Source organism: Conger conger, chromosome 3 (genome assembly GCF_963514075.1).
Source record: "Conger conger chromosome 3, fConCon1.1, whole genome shotgun sequence".
Lineage (NCBI taxonomy): Eukaryota > Metazoa > Chordata > Actinopteri > Anguilliformes > Congridae > Conger > Conger conger.
The window spans coordinates 33396888-33416606 of record NC_083762.1 but is presented as its reverse complement, the minus strand read 5'-3'; the positions used below and the strand labels follow the sequence as shown (position 1 = coordinate 33416606).

Sequence of the window (19719 nt, the reverse complement as noted above, 5' to 3'; positions counted from 1 at the left end):
AATTGCTCCCCTAAACTTTAAGTGGTTTACCACCTTTATCGGCAACCTCATCCTTCCTTTAATTTAATATCAGTCTTTCACATTGCTGTAACACACTGATCTTCTTAATTCAGACAAATTAGTAGGTTTTTGAGCACAATCATTTCAGATCCTGCCACAGCATCTCTATTAGGTTCAAGTAAAGACTTTGACTAGGCCACTCCAAAGCCATTCCTGGCTCTGGGACTCCACCAAGCCATTATTTCCAAATGCTACCAGGAGTGGCCAACCTGCAAATACTTCTCCATGGGCCCAGCAATAATTCCTCCAGGAGGTCCCAAATGATCCGAGAAAATCATTCAAAGAACTGCAAGCCTCAGCTAAGGTCAGTGTTCATGACTCCACAATAAGAAAGAGACTGGGCAAAATTGGATTCAAGTTAGAGTAGCAAGGTGGAAACCACTGCTAACCAAGAGAAACATCAGTTCCCATCTCACATCTGCTCTGTACCAGAAAATCCTTGAGAATGTCCAGTCAGCTGTCTGTGAGCTGAATTGTAATTGAGTTATGTAACAAGATTATGATCCAAAACACAAGGCAGGTCTACGTCTATGTCTGAAAAAAGTAAGTTTTCAGGAACTTTTTCACAGGAGTGATTTGCCTCTTATATTTGCCTTATATTATTTATACATTAGTATTAATCTTTGAAGACTACATTTTTTGGAATGTTATTTCAAAAGTCATTGTTATAAAATATGCATGCAAGGTCTTCCAAAGTCTATCCCACTCCCACTGTAGCAGTTCCGGCACTCCACATAGGAACATTTGAAAAGGTGAGAAGGGTAGAAGCCCTGTGTGTTGTGGGGTTGGTGTTGAGTCATGTTGTGGGTTTGTATGCTCTCTCTCGCTGCTGTGCTGTGGCATATGGGGCGGATAGAAGCTTCAGACAAGAATTGCACGGCAGTGCAGGGAGGAGCTTAGAGAGAAATGAAACTTACCCCTTACCCCATAAAGCAGCGGCCACAGGCAGCACTGCTCACACTGCACCCTGCACTCTGTTCTGCCCCTGTGCACCTGCTCCTCTCTCTGGTCTCAATGCCTCCTCGTCTGGTCCTGCTCTGCCTGTTCCTCTCACCTGCGGGTAAGTCGAGCACTGGTATTGGGAGGGCCATCTTTAACAAATGCGTCTAATTTGAGATGAAATTGGTTTATACTGCTCAGATCAGAGGAAGGGAGATTTTGGTTGTGCATACAAATCTATTGTTCTTTGGAATTTGCTTCATACCGGAGGTTGTTTTTTTTTTTGGTTTTTTTGCTTGCAAAAAATGGGGTCTGATGTGGATTTCTTTGGGGATAATAAATGAAGGCTTTTTGAAAACCGATGCAATCGTAGCCCTTGTTTGGTGGGGCTGCTAATATGGTGGCAGTTGAACCAATATCACAAGACAAAAGCAACATGTCAAATGAAACAAGCATTCCCTGCTGAAAAAAACAGCTCAAGCTGCGGTCAAGCATGACCTTTGATCTCACCACCCCCACCCCACACACGCCAAAAAAGAAAAGAAAAAGAAACACTTTTCTTTTAGGTCTCTTTCTCTCTCTCTCACATATTTGCTATTGTGTTCGTGTTAAGCTGTGTTATAACTTCTTCCATTTATCTGTTTGTCTGTGTCTATATCTCCATCCTGCAGTGCAGTGCACCCTCCTGGCTCCTCTCAATGTCACCATCGTCTCCTTCAACCTCGAGCACATTCTACACTGGCTCCCAGCGCCAGGAACGCCTGTCACAACACATTTCAGAGTCCACTTCTTGCACCTGAGGTAAAGTCAGCCACATGTCTCCTGCCAAACAGGCATATATCACACAGCCTTGCTGGTGGCTCTGGGGCCAGGCCCCATAGATGTGTTCCAGGCTTTTTGACCTTTTGATTTGATCATTGATTAGAGGGGGAAAAAACCTTATTCTTTGTTTTTCATCAGAAATTGCAGATTTGTCCAGGGATGCATCTGCATAGTTACAGTGTATCTCCCACTGTTAATTCTATAATACATAATGCCTGTGTTATGTAATCTTATTCCAGACCTGGGTCAAATATATTATTGCTTTGGATTCAAATTTGGATTCAAATTCCTTTTTACTGAGCTTGTCCAGTGTATTGGAACCTACAAAATACTCTCAAAGCGTGCAAGCGTTCTGGTCCTCTTGGTTGGCAAGGTCCACCGGGCAAGATCAATCGAGCGGAGATAAGTATCTGAATCCAAAACAATGACTCTTACTTGGCCTAGGTCTGTCTTAGTCATACATCATTGAATAAGACAATGCACTTTTAAGTCACTTTGGATTAAAAGTATCTGCCAAATGACTGAAATGTGAAATGTGAATCATACGTGGTCATATTCATGTATTCCCTCCCAGTGAAGTGTCATGGAAGCCCGTGCCCTGGTGTTTGAAGGTAGATATGCAGACCTTGTCATGTGACGTGACGGACTCATTCTCCCAGCCCTCCAGCTTCTACATGGCACGTGTGCAGGCCTTCGGCTCAGCTCAGAGGTCCAACTGGACCCTGTCAACCTCGTTCATCCCCATAATGGACAGTGAGATACCCCTCCGCTCCGGCCTTACTCCCTCTCCCACCCTCTTAACTTCTTTCTACTCCTTTGTCTTTTTATCACCTCTTTTTGTCTTCCTCTCTCATTATGCTTATCCAGAAGATAGTGCTAATTCCTCTTCATGCTCTGGTGACACATTTAGCCTGCACGTGGCGTTGATTTTGTGTTTTGTAGCAGGGATTCATCACTTGCAGTCTATGCTAGTTTTTAGCTCCAACTACGACTATGTGTCCCATATATATATATCTCCATGTTAAAAAGCTTTGGGAATTTCCGCTGAATTTGTCTCATGATCATTTGCACTCCATACATGCATTAGGCCATTTTGACAAATAGAAATACATTTCACAAAGTTGAGGAAGTTGCTAATGAGTCAGATGCAACAAATGCTTTAATCTGCAATGTGAGAGATTAAAGGGATTGTTCACTTTCTGGGGTTCGAACAAGACTGGAGTTACTTGTAGTGTGTTTTTTTGCTTTTGAATCCCCTAATGTCCAAAAAAACCTAAACTGTAAAGTAGGCTGTTCATCAGTGACTTTCATCAAAAATATTTTTCAATGCACCCCAAAATGGTCTGGGCCAAAAACAAAAACTGGAAATAAAACTATAATAATATAATTTGAGACAAATGGTGGAAGTTGTTTCCAAAAGCCAAAATGCATTAAAAAAATTTAACCCAGAAATGAGTTCCCTGATATATAGGAATGTATTTAGAAATAGCAAAGAAATTAAAGTAGGTGTGATGATTTCAGAAAAAACAATTTTTGGGGCGGGGGGGGGGGGGGGGGGGGGGGGGATTATTATTATATATTTTTTTTTTTACCTATAACCTCTGACCTCTCCCATGTGATAGCTGTCCTGGGACCCCCCCAGGTGTTAGTGACAGGTTGTGGGAACTGCCTGCGCCTGCAGATCACGCCCCCCACAGGCAGGGGGCCCCATAAGCTGCTGTCTCACCGTCTACTCTCCGAGTTCACTTGCTGGGTGCGCAGGAGTGGGGACAACACCCAGGTGAGAGGGCTGAAAACCCAGGGACAAGTTATGAAATAATTTCATTGCATCATGGATTCGCCTTCCCTGGCTTCTTGCATCTTATGTGATGACTGATTTTAAAGGGAAAACAAAAGCAAGCAGCCACCCTGCAGCTATCTGGATCCAGGGCTGGAAACCAATTTTATAGTATACTAATATAGTTACAGTGCCCTCCAAAATTATGGGAAGGGTAGAGTGCAAAGTGCAGATAATTGGCTGTTTTACCATTTTACAGAAAACAACACAAAAACGTTCTGCAAAATGGAAACAATTATACATATGTAAATACCATATGAAATGAATGATAAAATTAGATTGTCTTATATTAATCTTTTTATCTCAAATCCAAATACCTTAAATGCGAAGCAAAAATAACAATAAAATAAATTCACTCTAATGTTCCAGTGCTTTTGGAGGCCGTAGTATTTTCCACTAGCTGTACTCCAATGTTCTCTAAGAGGCTGCTGGTTATACCCTTCAGTTGTACCCCTCAAACAAATGCTGTTGGCTTACACTCACTGAGCACATTATTAGGAACACCTGTGAACCTACTTATGTATGTGATTATCTAATCTAGCCAATTGTGTGGCAGCAGTGCAATACATAAAATCATGCAGATACGGGTCAGGAGCTTCAGTTAATTTTTGCATCAACCATCAGAATGGGGAATAAATGTGATCTCAGTGATTTTGACCGTGGCATGTATGTTGGTGCCAGGCGGGCTGGTTTGAGTAACTGCTGATATCCTTGGATTTTCATACACAACAGTCTCTGGAGTTTACTGAGAATGGTGCAAAAAAACAAAAAAACCTCCCGTGAGCGGCAGTTCTGTGGACGGAAATGCCTTGTTGATGAGAGAGACTGGTTTGAGCTGATTGAAAGGCTCCAGTAACTCAGATACCCACTCTGTACAATTGTAGTGAAAGCATCTCAGAACGTACAACACATCGAACCTCGAGGCAGATGGGCTGCAACAGCATAAGACCACATCGGGTTCCACTTCTGTCAACCAAGTACAGAAAGCTGAGGCTGCAGTAGGCACACGCTCACCAAAACTGGACAGTTGAAGACTCGAAAAACATAGCCTGGTCTGATGAATCTCAATGAGGCATACAGATGGTAGGGTCAGAATTTGGCACCAATAGCATGAATCCATGGACCCAACCTGTCTTGTGTCCACACTCCAGGCTGGTGGCAGTGGTGTAATGGTGTGGGGAATGTTTTCACACATTGGGCCCGTTTATACCAATCAATCATTGCTTGAATGCCTCAGCCTATTTGAGTATTGTTGCTGACCATGTGCTTCTCTTCATGGCCACAATATACCTTCTAATGGCTACTTCCGGCATAATAATGCTCCCTGTTGTAAAACCCAACGCTAACCCAACGACGGAATTTAGCGAGGGCTGAAGGTATCAGCGTGCTCGTCCTTCTGGTGTTGCTGAAAGAATACTAATAGGGTTAGAAATTAGTGGCCCCTATGCAGACAGTCTAGATCAGCCAATAAACAAACCACGATACAAAGGCAGTAGTACCACTCTGCCTTCTGCTCTTTACTGGTCCGGGCTGACCCAGAATCTCCACAATAGGGCCAATAGATTCACCTTCGTTTATCTGACTCCATTTTAGAATAATAATTTAGATGAGTTGTCCACATTTAGTGGATGTCGTATTTATAATTTTGACTTGATCGCTATAGGAATCCTGTACTGAGATTTACTCTCCGAACAGTCCTCTGCTGGTACCACCGCATGTCACATCGCGCGTAATGTGCATGTCTCACGAACTGACTAGCTATCTGTAGTCATCAGAGGTCGCAGGAATAGCTACTCTTGGGTATATCTGTTTACAGCCTAGGGACCCAAGCAGACCAACCTAGCTACGGCTGTGCTCGACATAAATGAACTACCATGCGGAGGCGAGGGATTTACCAACATAGGTCTACGGGTGCTATACGCCGTGATACATTAACTGGAAATATTCATCCTCCCTAGACCAGTTCGAAGGGGTAAACCACACATTCCCTGTATAACTTTGAGTGTCAGTAAGCGAAACCAAACACATCAAGTTTTAACAATTTATTTTACCAGGCAGGTTACATACACGTAATTGCATACTAGTTCCAAATAAAAAAACATTACAATGCAAATCAAATTACGGAGTCTTAAAAGTCATACCTGGTAATAAAAGCTACATACGGGAGTCTGGCTACAGACACCCTGTACGTAGAAATTACGTGCACGGAGTGCACGGGAGGCTGATTGCATTCTCCCAGATTGCTTAGTTTGCTGTCCTTAAATCCAAAATCTGGCCTTTGATGTTCACCCATCTGTAATTTGGAGCCACGCCTCCCCAGGAAGCGCAGGGGGGTTGAGGCACATGGCTTTCACTGGGGCAGAGCTCCACACAGCTTCTCCTGGTTGGTTATGATGTACAGGGTTTGCTGTTGCAGAAATAAAACCATTGCACCAGTCGCACTGAAACAATCAGAATAATACCAAACATGAATATTATCTAAACTGACTTTGTCATGAAACATCCAATGCTGTACACATCATTTAGTGACTGAGTAAAAGAGGGAGAGAGCAATAAAGGGTGGTTTGAAGGGAATAATGGGCCCAACAGGCCGTGCCCTCTGAAACCTTCCCGTGCCGTAAAGGATGTTGCCCCGTCGTAACGAGTTTTACGGCTGGAGGCCTGAGTCTTCCCCCCACAGGCTCCTGCCCGTATGGGTGTGGAGATAAGGGGGGGTTAATGATGCATGCTCCTAAATTACTTTACAGCCACATATTCCACAATACCAGAGGAAGCCAGCAAGCTGACCAGCCCTGAGTGATAATGCCAGATGTCGGCCTTACACTGTCACAATGCAAAAGCCGTCTCAAACTGGTTTCATGACCATGACAATGAGTTCAATGTTCTTTAGTGGCAATCTGCAGAAATTGCGTGATGCAATCATGTCAACATGGAACAGAAGCTCAAAGGAATGTTTTGAACATCTTGTGGAATCCATGCCACAAAGAATTTAGGCTGTTTTGAGAGCAAAGAGAGGACCAACCCAGTATTAGTATAGTGTTCCTAATAAAGTGCTCCGTAAGGGCACGTGTCTCCATAACACAACCTGCAGGAAGAGTGTGAGAACAATAACAACCAAAAAATAACAAAGTGGAAAGATTGCAAAGGGTGGCTACCCCTCCCTCTCACTAAAACACACAGCCTACTTCTGAGAAAAAGCACCAGCTGTATCAGATAAAGATGTTGACATTTTCTTGTAAGCGGGTGGAATGTTCATGGAAAAAAATGAAAATACATTTAAAACACTGTATATAGTAATGTCTCATACGTGGCGCGTGATTCTTATAAAATTGTGCGGTTTTCTCCTTAGTACTGTCAGTGACACGCGCGGTTACTGCATCTCTAGGTCGGTACTTCCCCAAAGATACAGATGCGTAGCACATGCCTTAAAGAAAGACCTTGCTCTGAGGAGAATTCAACCCACACGTTCTCCATCGCTGCTCATTACTGAAACATTCTAGTGTGACGTGTGAAATGAAACTAAACTGCAGCGATACCTGCTTTCTTCATTTTTAACATATATCAGGAAACCACAGAGATTCTGGTTTTCTATCCTAGCATGGCAAATCTGAGCAGCATAGTTACTGTACATCCAGCTGATGAGCAGTGTTCCTGATGCTGTTTAATCACTTTTGCACTTTTGTGACTTCAAAAGGTTTTCACCACTTATCCTGAACAGGGTCGCAAGGGGGCTGGAGCCTATCCCAGCATACATTGGGCGAAAGGCAGGAATACACCCTGGACAGGTCGCCAGTCCATCGCAGGGCACACACACCATTCACTCACACACTCATACCCACGGCCAATTTAGACTCTCCAATCAGTCTGCATGTCTTTGGACTATGGGAGGAAACCCACGCAAACATAGGGAGAACATGCAAACTCCACACAGAGAGGCCCCAGCCGACTGGGATTCGAACCCAGGACCTCCTTGCTGTGAGGCGGCGGTGCAGTGGGTAGCACTGCCGCCTCACAGCAAGGAGGTCCCGGGTTCGCATCCCCATCGGCCGGGGCCTCTCTGTACGGAGTTTGCATGTTCTCCCCGTGTCTGCGTGGGTTTCCTCCGGGTACTCCGGTTTCCTCCCACAGTCCAAAGACATGCAGGTCAGGCTGATTGGAGAGTCTAAATTGCCCGTAGGTATGAGTGTGTGAGTGAATGGTGTGTGTGCTCTGCGATGGACTGGCGACCTGTCCAGGGTGTATTCCTGCCTTTCGCCCAATGTATGCTGGGATAGGCTCCAGCCCCCTGTGACCCTGTTCAGGATAAGCGGGTTAGGAGAATGAATGAATGAATGAATGAATGAATGAATAAATGTTCTCCCCTTCATATTAACAACATACATTTAGCCAGGTGTATATATTGAGCGATAGAGCAGGTATAATAACACTTTCAGTATTTAGTCTTGATTCTAGGCTTTTGATTGGCTTTTGTCAACATGAGGGCCAGATACGTGCCAATGACAGTCAAGGAAGCCATTATGAGGATCAGCAATAAGACAAAACCAGTCAGGGATGCTTCTGTAGACTGCTGCTGCTGTGAGCAGTGCATATAGGTGCTGCTGCAGAAGGGTCTCTGGATGGCCAGTGCTGGTTCTGGTCCTAGTTCTTGTTTTGGTTCTGGTTAATTTCCGGTTCCAGTTCTCATTCTAGTGGTGTTGCTGGGTCTGGTCCTAGTTCTTGTTTGGGTTCTGGTTAACTTCCCATTCCAGTTCTCATTCTAGTGGTGTTGCTGGGTCTGGTCCTAGTTCTTGTTTTCAGTTTTGCTTCTGTTTCTAGTTCTTGTTGCTGGTACTGGGTACAGGTTCCGATGCCAGTTCTGGGTAATGTTCTGGACCCAGTTCTGGTTCTGGTTCTGCCAGTGTTACTCGATGCAGTCTCTCCGGTCTGTCTCCCCCTCAGTTCAGCCTGAGAGTCTCCTCTTCAAAGGAGTTTCTGGTGGAGCACCTGGAGCCAGGCGTGGAGTACTGCATCACCGCTGCCGTGACGGTGAACTTCAACACCCGTGCCCTGCCCTCTCAGCCACAGTGTGCCTACACCAGCCCCCCGCCATTCAACACAGGTAAAGCACAGTGCGGCGCAGTAAGACTTTGTGTATACTTTTACACCCGGGCGAAGCAAAAAATTTCACCCGGCAAAATCAATAAAGTAAAAGCTACCAGCTCTGATAGTCATACATTTGATCACAGCTGGATTCATATAAACCCTCAAGGAGTTACATTAACACTGAACATTTTACTATTTGCACAGCAGAATACACTGCACACACAGAGTGGGAATTAGCATAGCTATAAAAAGTTCACTGCAGGAAGTTTTTGTTTCATTTTTGGGAAGTTATCACAGAGCAATTATGCAACCCACAGGTTCTTCCCTGGAAGGTACAGGGGGGAAAATCAACTAGGGAAAACTTAAAAGGGAAGGGAAACCTCAATAGACAATAAGCTCTTAAAAGAACTATATAGTCAAAAGTATTTCTTCCCCTCTATAAACTCAGAAAAAAGGATTAACCTGAAAAATGAGAACTGCTGGATCACATTTCGAGTTCAAATACTCACTTATTTAATGAATAGGACAAACTTACATGGATAAGGATTGTTTTGGCATATAGTATGACTGTTCTGGCTGCACATCTGGCATTTTGAATACTTCTGAGTACCCTTGTGTCTCTGTTTTTCTCCGTAACACAATCCCCATAAAACTTTACCAGCTTTTCCAGAATACCCTGAAGTACAAACAAGCTGGAACTGATTCACAGTCAATGCATTCCAGCCGTATGTGAAATGAAAAGTTTTAAAGCTAAAACTAAACCTGGTTCAGTTTTTTAAGCTGCGGTCTCCTCCTGATGCCCATTGCAGTCTATGCCCTGCTGACTGCACTGTCTGTGGCTTGCCTCCTGGGGGTGCTGTTCTGCGGCTTCTTCCTCTCCAGCAGGAGTGCAAAAACACTGCCTGAGATACTGGTAATTATGTACAGTTAACTGAACACGGAGCTTTAGCTCAGTGAGCTCCCAAGGTGTTAAACATCCAGCTGAGGTTCTGAGTTCTGGTGCGTGGAACTTCTTTATCTTTCTTATAATGCGTTGCCCACAGCTGAACACAATACTCTGATCTGAATCTGATCTGACAAAGGCATTGTGTAACCTCTGTCTCGTGTCTCTTCCTGGAGCTATCCATACCCTCCTTAGTCCAGAACCTTCGTACAGCTGCCCCAGAGCCCTTCTCCCTGGCCACCATCCTCCCACTGGAGGCCCCAAACTTCCCCTCCCCCTGGGCCCCGCTGGGCCCCAACGCAGATCAGGAGGAAGAGGAGGAGGAGGAGGAGGAAGAAGGTTATGGACGTATGGACTGGGAGGCCACCTGATGCTCTGCTGCACCCACAATGCTCCCTAGAAGAGCTGTGGCTTAGAGTAGGATGGCAATCCCTGCTAGTTAGGAACTACTTTGCCGTTGCATGTTATTTTGTTGTTTTCCCTGACTCTTTGTGTACTTTTCACGTTTTTTCTCATGCAAGGAATCTTCTCCCAGTCAGCTACATAGTGTGCTTTTTTTTTTTCATTAAAAATTATTGCATTGTTTCTATACTATACAGCACCTCTGTAAATACAATATTTTAGAATGTCTTTTAGAAGCAGATTTGTCTTCAAGTGTGCTGCAATGAAAAATTTTAAATATATATTTTAACTTGCAGTCCTTTGGTTGTGTCCTTTTTTTAACACTTGGCGAAATCATTTTAAATAATTTATTCCACAACACTGAGTATTGCGTGTCTGTGGTGGCGTCGAGGTTTGAAGTTCACAGCCTTTTGACACTGTAAACTTTCCCGGAAGATTCTCTAAAGTAATGAGATGCATTTTCCTTGTTTTGTTTAAACTTTTCTTACTGCTGTCATGTTGTTTAACCGGAACTATTTAATTTAAATACGTTTCTTTTAACCACCGGAACTCCTTAGCTGAAGCAAGAAATAATGTTCTCTCAATTATATATTCTAGTTTCGCTTTCCGTTAAACCCGCCCACAAGAATATGATCAGTTTTTATAGCTAGCAACTCCTTGCCCTACAAGGAAATAAAACTAACCCTGCTGTACCATGGACTATACCCAGAGGATGATGTTTTTGGTTTCATGGAAAATATGTTTTCTCACAGCGCTTTGTACTGTCTCAGGTTTGTGTTTTTGCTTTCATCACAGTTTGGGCTACAAGTAATTTAGATTTATTATATTCGCATAATCGTTTGATGGGGAAAACACGTCGATTGCTACGTAACATAGATTATGGGAACTTGAATTGTCGTGAATTTGTTTCATACATTAGCTAGTGTGCCGTACAAAATTATTTTAAAGAGCAAAGTGGATTTGTGTGACATTTTTCTTTGTCCTGAACGAAGTATTTATTTTTTTGTCCTGAACTAGGTAGCCTAATTCAACCACGTTCGTAATATAATGTGACGTCATTGTGTGTGACTTCTTGAATAGAGGAAGTGCTGTTCTTTAATTTAATGGCCGGTGTTTTTCATTTGACAAGTCAGTGTCCTTCTGTGTTGTGTGTGTTGTGTGTGTGTGTGTGTGTGTGTGTGTGTGTTTGTGCGTGTGCGTGCGCACACATTTTCAAATGGGTAGTTCTAACCATATCGTTTCCACATAAGTAACCCTGCACTTTAAGGGTTACTTATGTGGAAACGATACATAATTCAATTTAGGCTATACTTAACTCTGGAATGAACGTATTTTTGGGTTTCGTCAAGTGACATGTCACAAGTGAGTTAATCGGCATTCATGCCAATCTAATGGAGTTGCATCTGGTGTGGAGGTGTAGGTAGCTGAGTGTTAATGTCATAGGTTGAGTTGCATTTCTGTACCAGTTCTGTACCCCTGGCCACTACATTGATGACCGCTGTAGCTGTTTGACTGAATATCCTGAACTTGCAGTGGTGCTGGCCAATGTGCCCCAACCAGAAAACGTGAGGGTGACCTCCATCAACATGGAAGTGGTCCTGGAGTGGGATCCCCCCCAGCCCTCACCCGGCAAACTCACTTACACGGCGGGCTACAAGTGAGTGACTGACTGAGTGAGCGAGTGACCGACTGGCTGACAACTTTAGTGAAGGAAATATAAATTGCTAATAACTAATAATATATTCATGCTGGCACTCAGAACTGAGTAAGGCAGCACCTCCCATAATAGTACAAAAATCGGAATAGTTATTTTCCACTTATTTTATTTTTTCACACATTAAAAGTTACTGAACACTTACACGTTTCAGCTAAGACAGCCTTCATCTTTCATGTAACAATTAATATGCTTTCTCCCCCACATACAGAAAATAATATACATATAATAAATATAACATTTAAATAAATTCTTAAATGCATCTTAAATGCGTCTACCTGTTCATAAAATGTCACAATTCTTACACAAATGGAGTTTAGTATAATGCTATGTACAGTAAATAGTTCCCTAGCACAGTAATGCTGAGTCACCTGGCGGACAGGGGATTTCTTGTGGCTTTGGGCTATAGTAGCTTTACCTGAAGAGACTGGGATTCCAGGAAAGCATGTGAGCTTCCTTTTGCTTTTAGTGTATTGTTCCTGTAAGTACCCCAAGGCTTGATCACACAATATCTCCATCTAGTGGACAAAACAAACTTCTTGTATTTAAGTACTTCTTCTTTAAGTAGATCTACTTTGTCTCACTGCTACCTACTAATTTATATGAAGACTGTCATGTATTATTTATTTATTGATTTATTTATTTATTTATATGTATGGTATGACACAACTGTCCATCATATCCATCTACTGACAGTATTTTTCAAAACAGCTGCAGTGAAGGGCATAGGTCCACAGTAGCAACACATGAGCAATAAAGATTCAAATCTTAACAATCCCAAGACATTGGGCAACCCAGATTGCTGTTGTGTGTATATGCAGTGCGTGAAAAGATCGTAAAGGATCCTCTTGCATTCAGCTGGATGTACTAGAGTACTCTGTACTAGAGTACAGTGTGCTGGCAGATTGTGTTTAGTGAGGAGAAACCAGGCTCATGTCCAAAGATGTTTTAAATTAACTGTCTGATTTTAAAGAAGGTTTGAAAAAGCAAGATGTGAAGTATAACATTACCCCCATTCTAAATAGAGGACTTCGGTGGGAACGGTGGGAACACCGTTGGCAACACAATAGAGGGAATCTTCAGTGACGTGACCCCATTTTATATCGGAGAGCTTCTAAATACCTTCTCAAAATATTTTACTATGATTCAGTATGCTTATAAATAAGGAGCCAGCCTGCTTTTAAGTAATACATAGCATGTGAAAAAACAAAAAAACTTAATTCAATGGACCTCAATGAGTATATGAATATACAAGATGGTATTATTGTGATTATTGTACTTAGTGTACTTTTATGATCTTCTTGATGTGTTGCTGTCTGAGGATAGGTGCAAGGAGATGGAGTTTGGGACAGAGAGGTAGGGGAGGTTGATAGGCGGGGGGGGAAGTGCAAACAAGGTTTTTCAGGATAAAAGGTGTTGTATAGTTTAGTAAGCAAAATGAAGTGTTTTATACCTCATAAGACCATAATATGATTTAGTTTCCATGTGTCCTTTTGGAGTCTTCAAATGTCCTTTTTGGAAAACTGCCTAGACATAGATTATAAAAAACAATGCAGAATGCTCAATTTTGGTGATATTGTCCTCAAATTGAAATGGGATTTGTCCTGTGTGGTGACTTGGCTCCATTGTGTTTCTATGTGCACTGTAATCTGTATCCAGTCAAAAGCAGAAAATCTTTTCAGTGAGAACAAATGCTTTCACTTTCACTGTGTTTGAGCTTCTTTGTTGTTGTAATATTTTGAGTAATTCTGACTCTTGAAAAATGTTTTTATAAAATAAAAACCCCAAACGGTTGCCCGATTATGCCTGTAGTCAAAATGGCTCAAGAATAGTAATAGTAATAGTTATTACAGGTATGCCATTTTTAAGCTTGTGTCACTAAAAGGGGCGATATCTAAGGGTTAAATGTTCTTCACTCACTGCTGTTTCTAACCCTGTTTTTTGTGTATGCAGATCGATCTGGGCCTTTACACCCGTGTGTCAGAACCAGACGGGACAGAGCTGTGTCTTCACAGAGCGTCTGACCAATTTTGGACTGTACACATTCAAAGTGAGGGCGGAGTTTGAGGGGCGCACATCCCAGTGGGTGAACACTTCAGAATTCCACATAGACAGAGACAGTGAGTATTCTCATTGCCAGTGCTACACCCATGTTATGGGTATGGTATATACTGTATGTAAAATGAAATAGACGTAATGGAGCAGGAGACTCGGAAACGCATAACATTGGACTGATAAGAGATGCAGTTACAACACAGCCATTATCTGCTAGTGTTGCACCAAGGTCTGTCCCCATAAGGCACTATGGTAAGAAGGATTTAAGATGGCCTCCCACACTACTGCAGACTCCTAGTCCCAGTGCCTGGGAGTGCAGTACCCAATAGGCCTATAGCCTAACTGCCTGAGCAGTTATCTCTTAAAGTTTTTTAAAAAGGATAAAGCTGTTTTCCCAGTTATACCAGTGATTCATAATCTTTTCTTTAGAACTAACACTGGAAAAACCCTTGGAGCTAGAAACTGGAAACTAGATTTATTGGAAGTCTTTAAAAATGACAGTAATATTTCTTGTAAGTAGAATATGAGAACTAAATGTGGGCTAAATTACCTTGTCGCTGCTTCCCTCTTCACTTGAAAGTACTGTCTCACATGGGCTTTGTGGAATTACAAATTTGGATGACCTGACTGTAAGTCAGTTCAGCTCAGAACTTATTGGTTATTATGTTATTAAACAATTTCAAGTGCAACATATAACATAATAACAGTCTGTTTAAAGAGAAGGGCAGAGTAATGCAAGTAAACATTTCAAATTAAAAAAGAGATGTAGTTTGATTTCACTTCATTCATAGTTTGTATCTCTGAGGGTTTGTATCTCTGAGGTTCTACTATGCTACAGTTTATACACTATTTTTGTTGTTTTGGCTCTGAACTCCACCACATTGGACTTTAAATAAAACAATGAGGTTAAAGTGCCAGCTTTACTGTCAGATTAAATGGTATATACATTATCAGGTGATCTGTATAGGAATTGAAGCTGATTTACACAGTTTTTGGAGAGCAGGGTGGCACAGCACCATGGCTGACACTCTGCACATGCACAAAGCAATATGGCTGCTACAGTTACATGGCTTCAACCGCATTTGACCCCAAGGAAACAAGTTAAGATACAAGTCTAGATACAAGATTTAGACATTGAGGACATGTGTGTGAGTTACCATGACCATCTGCACTTCAGTTGTGCAGTGGATTTGGTCAACAAAATGGTCCCGCTAATTTTCTCTAACTAACTTCATGTGGTTCTGTCGGCAGCCCTGATTGGAGCTCCCAAAGTGAGCCTCTCCTCCAAGGCAGGTAACATAAGGGTGGATATACAGGACCCTGTTACCAGGGTTCCAGATGGTCTGAGGAGGCTCTACAGTAGCGTGTGCTACAATATCATGTACTGGGAAGAAAGCGAGACAGAAAAGGTAGGTAATTTGCTTGCACAGATGTGGGCTCGGAAGGTGACAGCATCACTATAAATCCTTCCAGTACAGCCCCTTCTTAGTGTAAATGTCAAATTCCTTCTGAAAGATGGCTGGTAAATTTCTTATTTTGATTGTACGCTGCCTTGTGAGAACCCCACTCTTACTGTAACCAGGAGTGTAGTATGGCAGCAATGGCAGCCTTTCGCCGCTGGCGTGCGAGTGTGTTTATGTAAATGGGTGTATGAGAGGCATTAATTGCAAATATATTATATAAATCTTATGGTCTCTCTCTCACACCTCCATCCAGCCTACTTTGCTGGAGTGCCAGCAGCAGATCAGCCTGGTTCTGTCTGAGCTGAAGCCCAAGGTCAGGTACTGTGTGCAGGCCCAAGTGTCTGTTCCCAGTTATCACAAGGTCAGCAACTATAGTGCGGTGACGTGTGAGACCACCACAGTCGGTGAGCCCCCTCCTTCCTCCTCCTCCTCCTCCTCCTCTTCCTCTTCCTTCCTTACTCCACCTTCTGCTCCCCAGCCCTTGAACAGTCCTGTTCCTCTGCAGGTCCCACAGTAATAGAACCTTAGCCCTCGAGGCATTTACAGTATTTTGTATAATATGGGGTACTTGTGAGATAACTAACTGCATTGAAGCCTTTCCATTATTAGCATGTTGAAGGTTTTAGGCTATAATGCATTTCATTAAAACTGTTTTATCATGGCTTACCTATTGTCAGCCACACACAGAGGTACATTTACATACTGGCAATGGACAAGATAATGACATACAAAGATCATACGAAACCTTCTGATGAAAAGGCACAGTAGTTTACTTCCAGTCAAACTGGCCAATCTGCATTTTTTAGGAGATGCAGGTGATTAGCATGCTATAAAATGATAGGTGAGTCATGGGAATGGATAAATATTAAACTATATTAGATATGTTATTTTATTTGTGTTCTATTTATTATATCAAATTTAAATGTATCATAATTGAGTAAAAAGGACTGGCTTTATTATCTTTGTTGGATAACATAGTTGTAATTTATCTTTATTATCTTTATAATGTAATCGCAATTGGGATACTGGGATACTGGGGCCAGCCACTAGGGGCAGAATATTTCCAGAGACAACTCCTTATTTAAAGTGGTGGCACGGATGGTGCAGTGGGTAGCACTGCCGCCTCACAGCAAGGAGGTCCTGGGTTCAAATCCCGGCCGGGACCTCTCTGTGTGGAGTTTGCATGTTCTCCCCGTGTTCGTTTGGGTTTCCTCCAGGTACTCCGGTTTCCTCCCACAGTCCAAAGACATGAAAGTTAGGCTGATTGGAGAGTCTAAATTGCCCGTGGGTATGAGGGTATGAGGGTGTGAGTGAATGGTGTGTGTGCCCTGCAATGGACTGGCAACCTGTCGAGGGTGTATTCCTGCCTTTCGCCCAATGTATGCTGGAATAGGCTCCCTGCGACCCTGTTCAGGATAAGCGGGTTAAGATAATGGATGGATGGATGGATGGACAACTCTAAAGCTTCGTCTGTGGGCTTCTCTCTTCCACCTTTCTTGAACCCTGTGTTCTGTGTATCTTTCTTTCCCTGGTTTTCCTTGTTTTTTTGCCCCATTTGCTTGACATTGGTTTTGAGAAAAGGAGCCTTGGATGTTGTTGTCCTTCTCAAAGTAGAAAATTCATCCTTGGCAGGAAGAGAGGGAGTAGTAGATGTAAGGGTACAGAGGTAGACAAGTCTACCTCTGTATTAAAATCGAAGCCAAATATATCTAGAAGTCAACTATTAATAGGTGTTATAAAGGTAACAAGCTGATCGTGTAGCAGGTTGGAGGGCTTGGTGCTTAGCAGCCTTATCAGTTAATAAAAGACTGTTTGTCAATTGACAATGGCTTACAAGGTATTATGTGCTACCTGCACTTCCACAAGGTCTTTGCTTAGCACCCATAAAATTAGCTTGAGCACAACAACAGCAAGAAGGAAAGGAACAGTTCTAAAGCACAAAGAATGCTTTAGAACGCACTAAGAATAAACCCAGCGCTTGTCTAAAAGCTATTGCTGTGCATATACTGCACCAATTAGCAATCACCTGGCAGGAACCCGTCCTTTTGACAGTAGGTCTGCTAGCAGGAATGCATCATTTATCAGGCACATGATGTAGTAAATATCTTATAACACTGTTCTCCATGTCTGACTGGTTTCCTCTCCAGGGAGAGCGGAGACATGGCTTATCGTGGTAGTTATGATGTCCAGTCTGTTTATTGTGGTGGTGACCGTCACCCTGCTCTTCCTCGCTGTCTGGTATGGCTACAAAGGGATCAAGTTTATGTTTCCCAAAGCGAAGCTTCCCGAAGACTTAAAACAGGTCAGTATCATAGTGGTGTGTGTGTGTGTGTGTGTGTGTGTGTGTGTGTGTGTGTGTGTGTGTGTGTGTGTGTGTGTGTGTGTGTGTGTGTGTGTGTGTGTGTGTGTGTGTGTGTGTGTGTGTGTGTGTGTGTGTGTGTGTGTGTGTGTGTGTGTGTGTGTGTCACATACATACCTTTATATGCTTATTAGATCTTTATTAGGCTTTATATATATATGTATGTTAGTATGTGAGTAAGTTGTGTGTCTGCAAGAAGAACAGCTGCATATATGTATGCAAGAAAAATGTCCCATGAAGTTTGTTTGGTGAATATAATTTGGTGAATATGTTTCTTCGTTATTTCGCTATTAACTGATTGACTGACATCCCTACCCCTCACAGTTCTTGATCGATCCCCCCCGCTGCGACCTCTTCCTGGCCATGCAGAACAGCTCCCAGCCGGAGGAAAAGTGCCACGAAGTCTGCATCGTGTCAGAGCTGACAGAGGGCGCAGAAACAGAAGGAACTCCTCTATAACCCCACTCAAACCGATGCTGTGTCCACTGTGTTGAGAAGTGGTGGGCTGGGGGGGGGGGATTTACACACCAGTGTCAATATGGTCTCAAATATCACATGACTATGGGCATATGGGTGGCCACATCGGCTGCATCCATTCCCCTTGTCTGATTGAGGAGACAGTACCATCCTCTCTTTCTTCTTTTCTCCTGTTGCAGCATTACTAAACTAAAGCGACTTTGACATTGATTTCCATTTGTCAAAGTTTCTGCCCTTTTGCCACAGCCACTGTTGTTTTTTGTATTTGGTGCGGTGGTGGCTTTCACAACCACAGTATCTGACACAGTAGCTTCCCACTGTAGTGGAGTGTCACTAAATGAACACTTCAAAGCCATAAGGAGTCAAAGGAAGAAGGGAAAAGAAAGAAAGAATAGGAATGTCTATGAATTAAAAATGAAGAAGTCTGGCATGACAGACCTATCAGAATGGACTTCAGTGTCCCGTTTACTGTACAGAAATTTATGAATAATTTATATTTTTTCCAACATGTTACTTGTTGTATGTGCGTGCGTGTATGTGTGCATGCCTGCATGCATGCATGTGCATGTGTGTTCTTATACTGGCTAGTGTTTTAATAAATACTGGCTGTTTTCTTCATACTGTCCTGGTGATGTTTGGAGACTGAAATGAACCTAGCATCCTTTCATCAGTCTGTGGGCCAACTGGGCAGTAACCTAAACACTGCAAATGAGATAAAATGTGGTTTCCTGGTTCAATGAGGGACATTATTGGATGTATATACAGTGGCTTCAGAAAGTAGTCAGACCCCTACACTTTATTGTGTTGTACGTGTAGTTTTAAACGGATAAAATTGCTATTTTTGTCCACCAATCTACACTCAATAACCCATCATGACAAAGTGAACCTATGTTTTTAAATGTATTCAAAAGCAAAAACTGAAACAAAACTAATGCAGTGAAAGGTGTGGCTGCTGACAATCTAGAAGGTAGACTACATCACTCCATGTCCAAAATGATTTATTGTCGCCAAAATAGAGTTGTGCCAAGGTTGTGAGACTGGGTAAATGTTGTTGTACACCAATGTAAGAAGTAAAGTCACTTAATTCAGTGTTGGGCCACCAAATTTGGCTGATACAACCGGCTTGCATTATGGCATAGAGGAAGCATCTGGAAGATTGACTATCAGCTCACACTCTGTGTATGGAATTAGACCCATCATTCAAGAACGTCCCATAATTGCTCAGTGGACTACAAAGTTGGTGACTGAGAAGATCATGACATGGGTTGTGTCAATCTCACGCTTTTCCAACCATTAGATGACTATTCGTGGGAGGGGACAACGGAACTTTAAACTTATCACTTAACACTTCAATGTGTCACCAGACATGAACCAATTAATTATCTTAATATTTCTTGACTTGGGGAGGAAGTAGGATTTCTATTGATTTATAATGAATAAAAACTGAGCTATAGTAATGCAGGGACTTTAATAATCTAGATTTAGTCTCAGATAAATATATTGTCTGTGTGCTTAACAGCATTATATAGGACAATATCAAGACCAATGCAAGACGATGTGCAGCCA

At 42.6% G+C, this 19719-nt stretch overlaps 2 protein-coding genes across 3 annotated transcripts; both read left to right on the top strand.

Moving 5' to 3' along the window:
- Window positions 1-1004: 1004 nt before the first annotated feature.
- LOC133124660 (interferon alpha/beta receptor 2-like) lies at window positions 1005-10380 on the top strand. 2 transcript variants are annotated; one of them, XM_061236046.1, is made up of 7 exons: window positions 1005-1120; window positions 1671-1800; window positions 2396-2574; window positions 3444-3601; window positions 8597-8756; window positions 9550-9653; window positions 9860-10380. In XM_061236046.1, the coding sequence occupies exons 1-7, from the start codon at window positions 1075-1077 to the stop codon at window positions 10052-10054; spliced, it is 972 nt and encodes a 323-aa protein (XP_061092030.1). In that variant the 5' UTR covers window positions 1005-1074; the 3' UTR covers window positions 10055-10380. The 2 variants fall into 2 exon arrangements, with proteins under 2 accessions (XP_061092030.1, XP_061092031.1); XM_061236047.1 differs by lacking the exon at window positions 3444-3601 and having other exon boundaries at window positions 9512-9653.
- A 337-nt stretch (window positions 10381-10717) lies between these two features.
- On the top strand, window positions 10718-18771 carry LOC133123191 (interleukin-10 receptor subunit beta-like). The gene is made up of 7 exons (XM_061233519.1): window positions 10718-10855; window positions 11619-11742; window positions 13753-13919; window positions 15106-15263; window positions 15571-15721; window positions 17465-17619; window positions 18001-18771. Exons 1-7 carry the CDS (start codon window positions 10780-10782, stop codon window positions 18133-18135), a joined length of 966 nt encoding a protein of 321 aa, XP_061089503.1. The 5' UTR covers window positions 10718-10779; the 3' UTR covers window positions 18136-18771.
- Window positions 18772-19719: the final 948 nt, after the last annotated feature.

Coding starts and splice junctions, on each gene's coding strand:
- LOC133124660 (XM_061236046.1), top strand. CDS start 1,075: ATGCCTCCTCGTCTGGTCCTGCTCTGCCTGTTCCTCTCACCTGCGG. Junction 1,121..1,670: donor CCTGTTCCTCTCACCTGCGG/GTAAGTCGAGCA, acceptor TCCATCCTGCAG/TGCAGTGCACCCTCCTGGCT. Junction 2,575..3,443: donor GTTCATCCCCATAATGGACA/GTGAGATACCCC, acceptor CCCATGTGATAG/CTGTCCTGGGACCCCCCCAG.
- LOC133123191 (XM_061233519.1), top strand. CDS start 10,780: ATGGACTATACCCAGAGGATGATGTTTTTGGTTTCATGGAAAATATGT. Junction 10,856..11,618: donor AGCGCTTTGTACTGTCTCAG/GTTTGTGTTTTT, acceptor CTGAACTTGCAG/TGGTGCTGGCCAATGTGCCC. Junction 11,743..13,752: donor ACTTACACGGCGGGCTACAA/GTGAGTGACTGA, acceptor TTGTGTATGCAG/ATCGATCTGGGCCTTTACAC.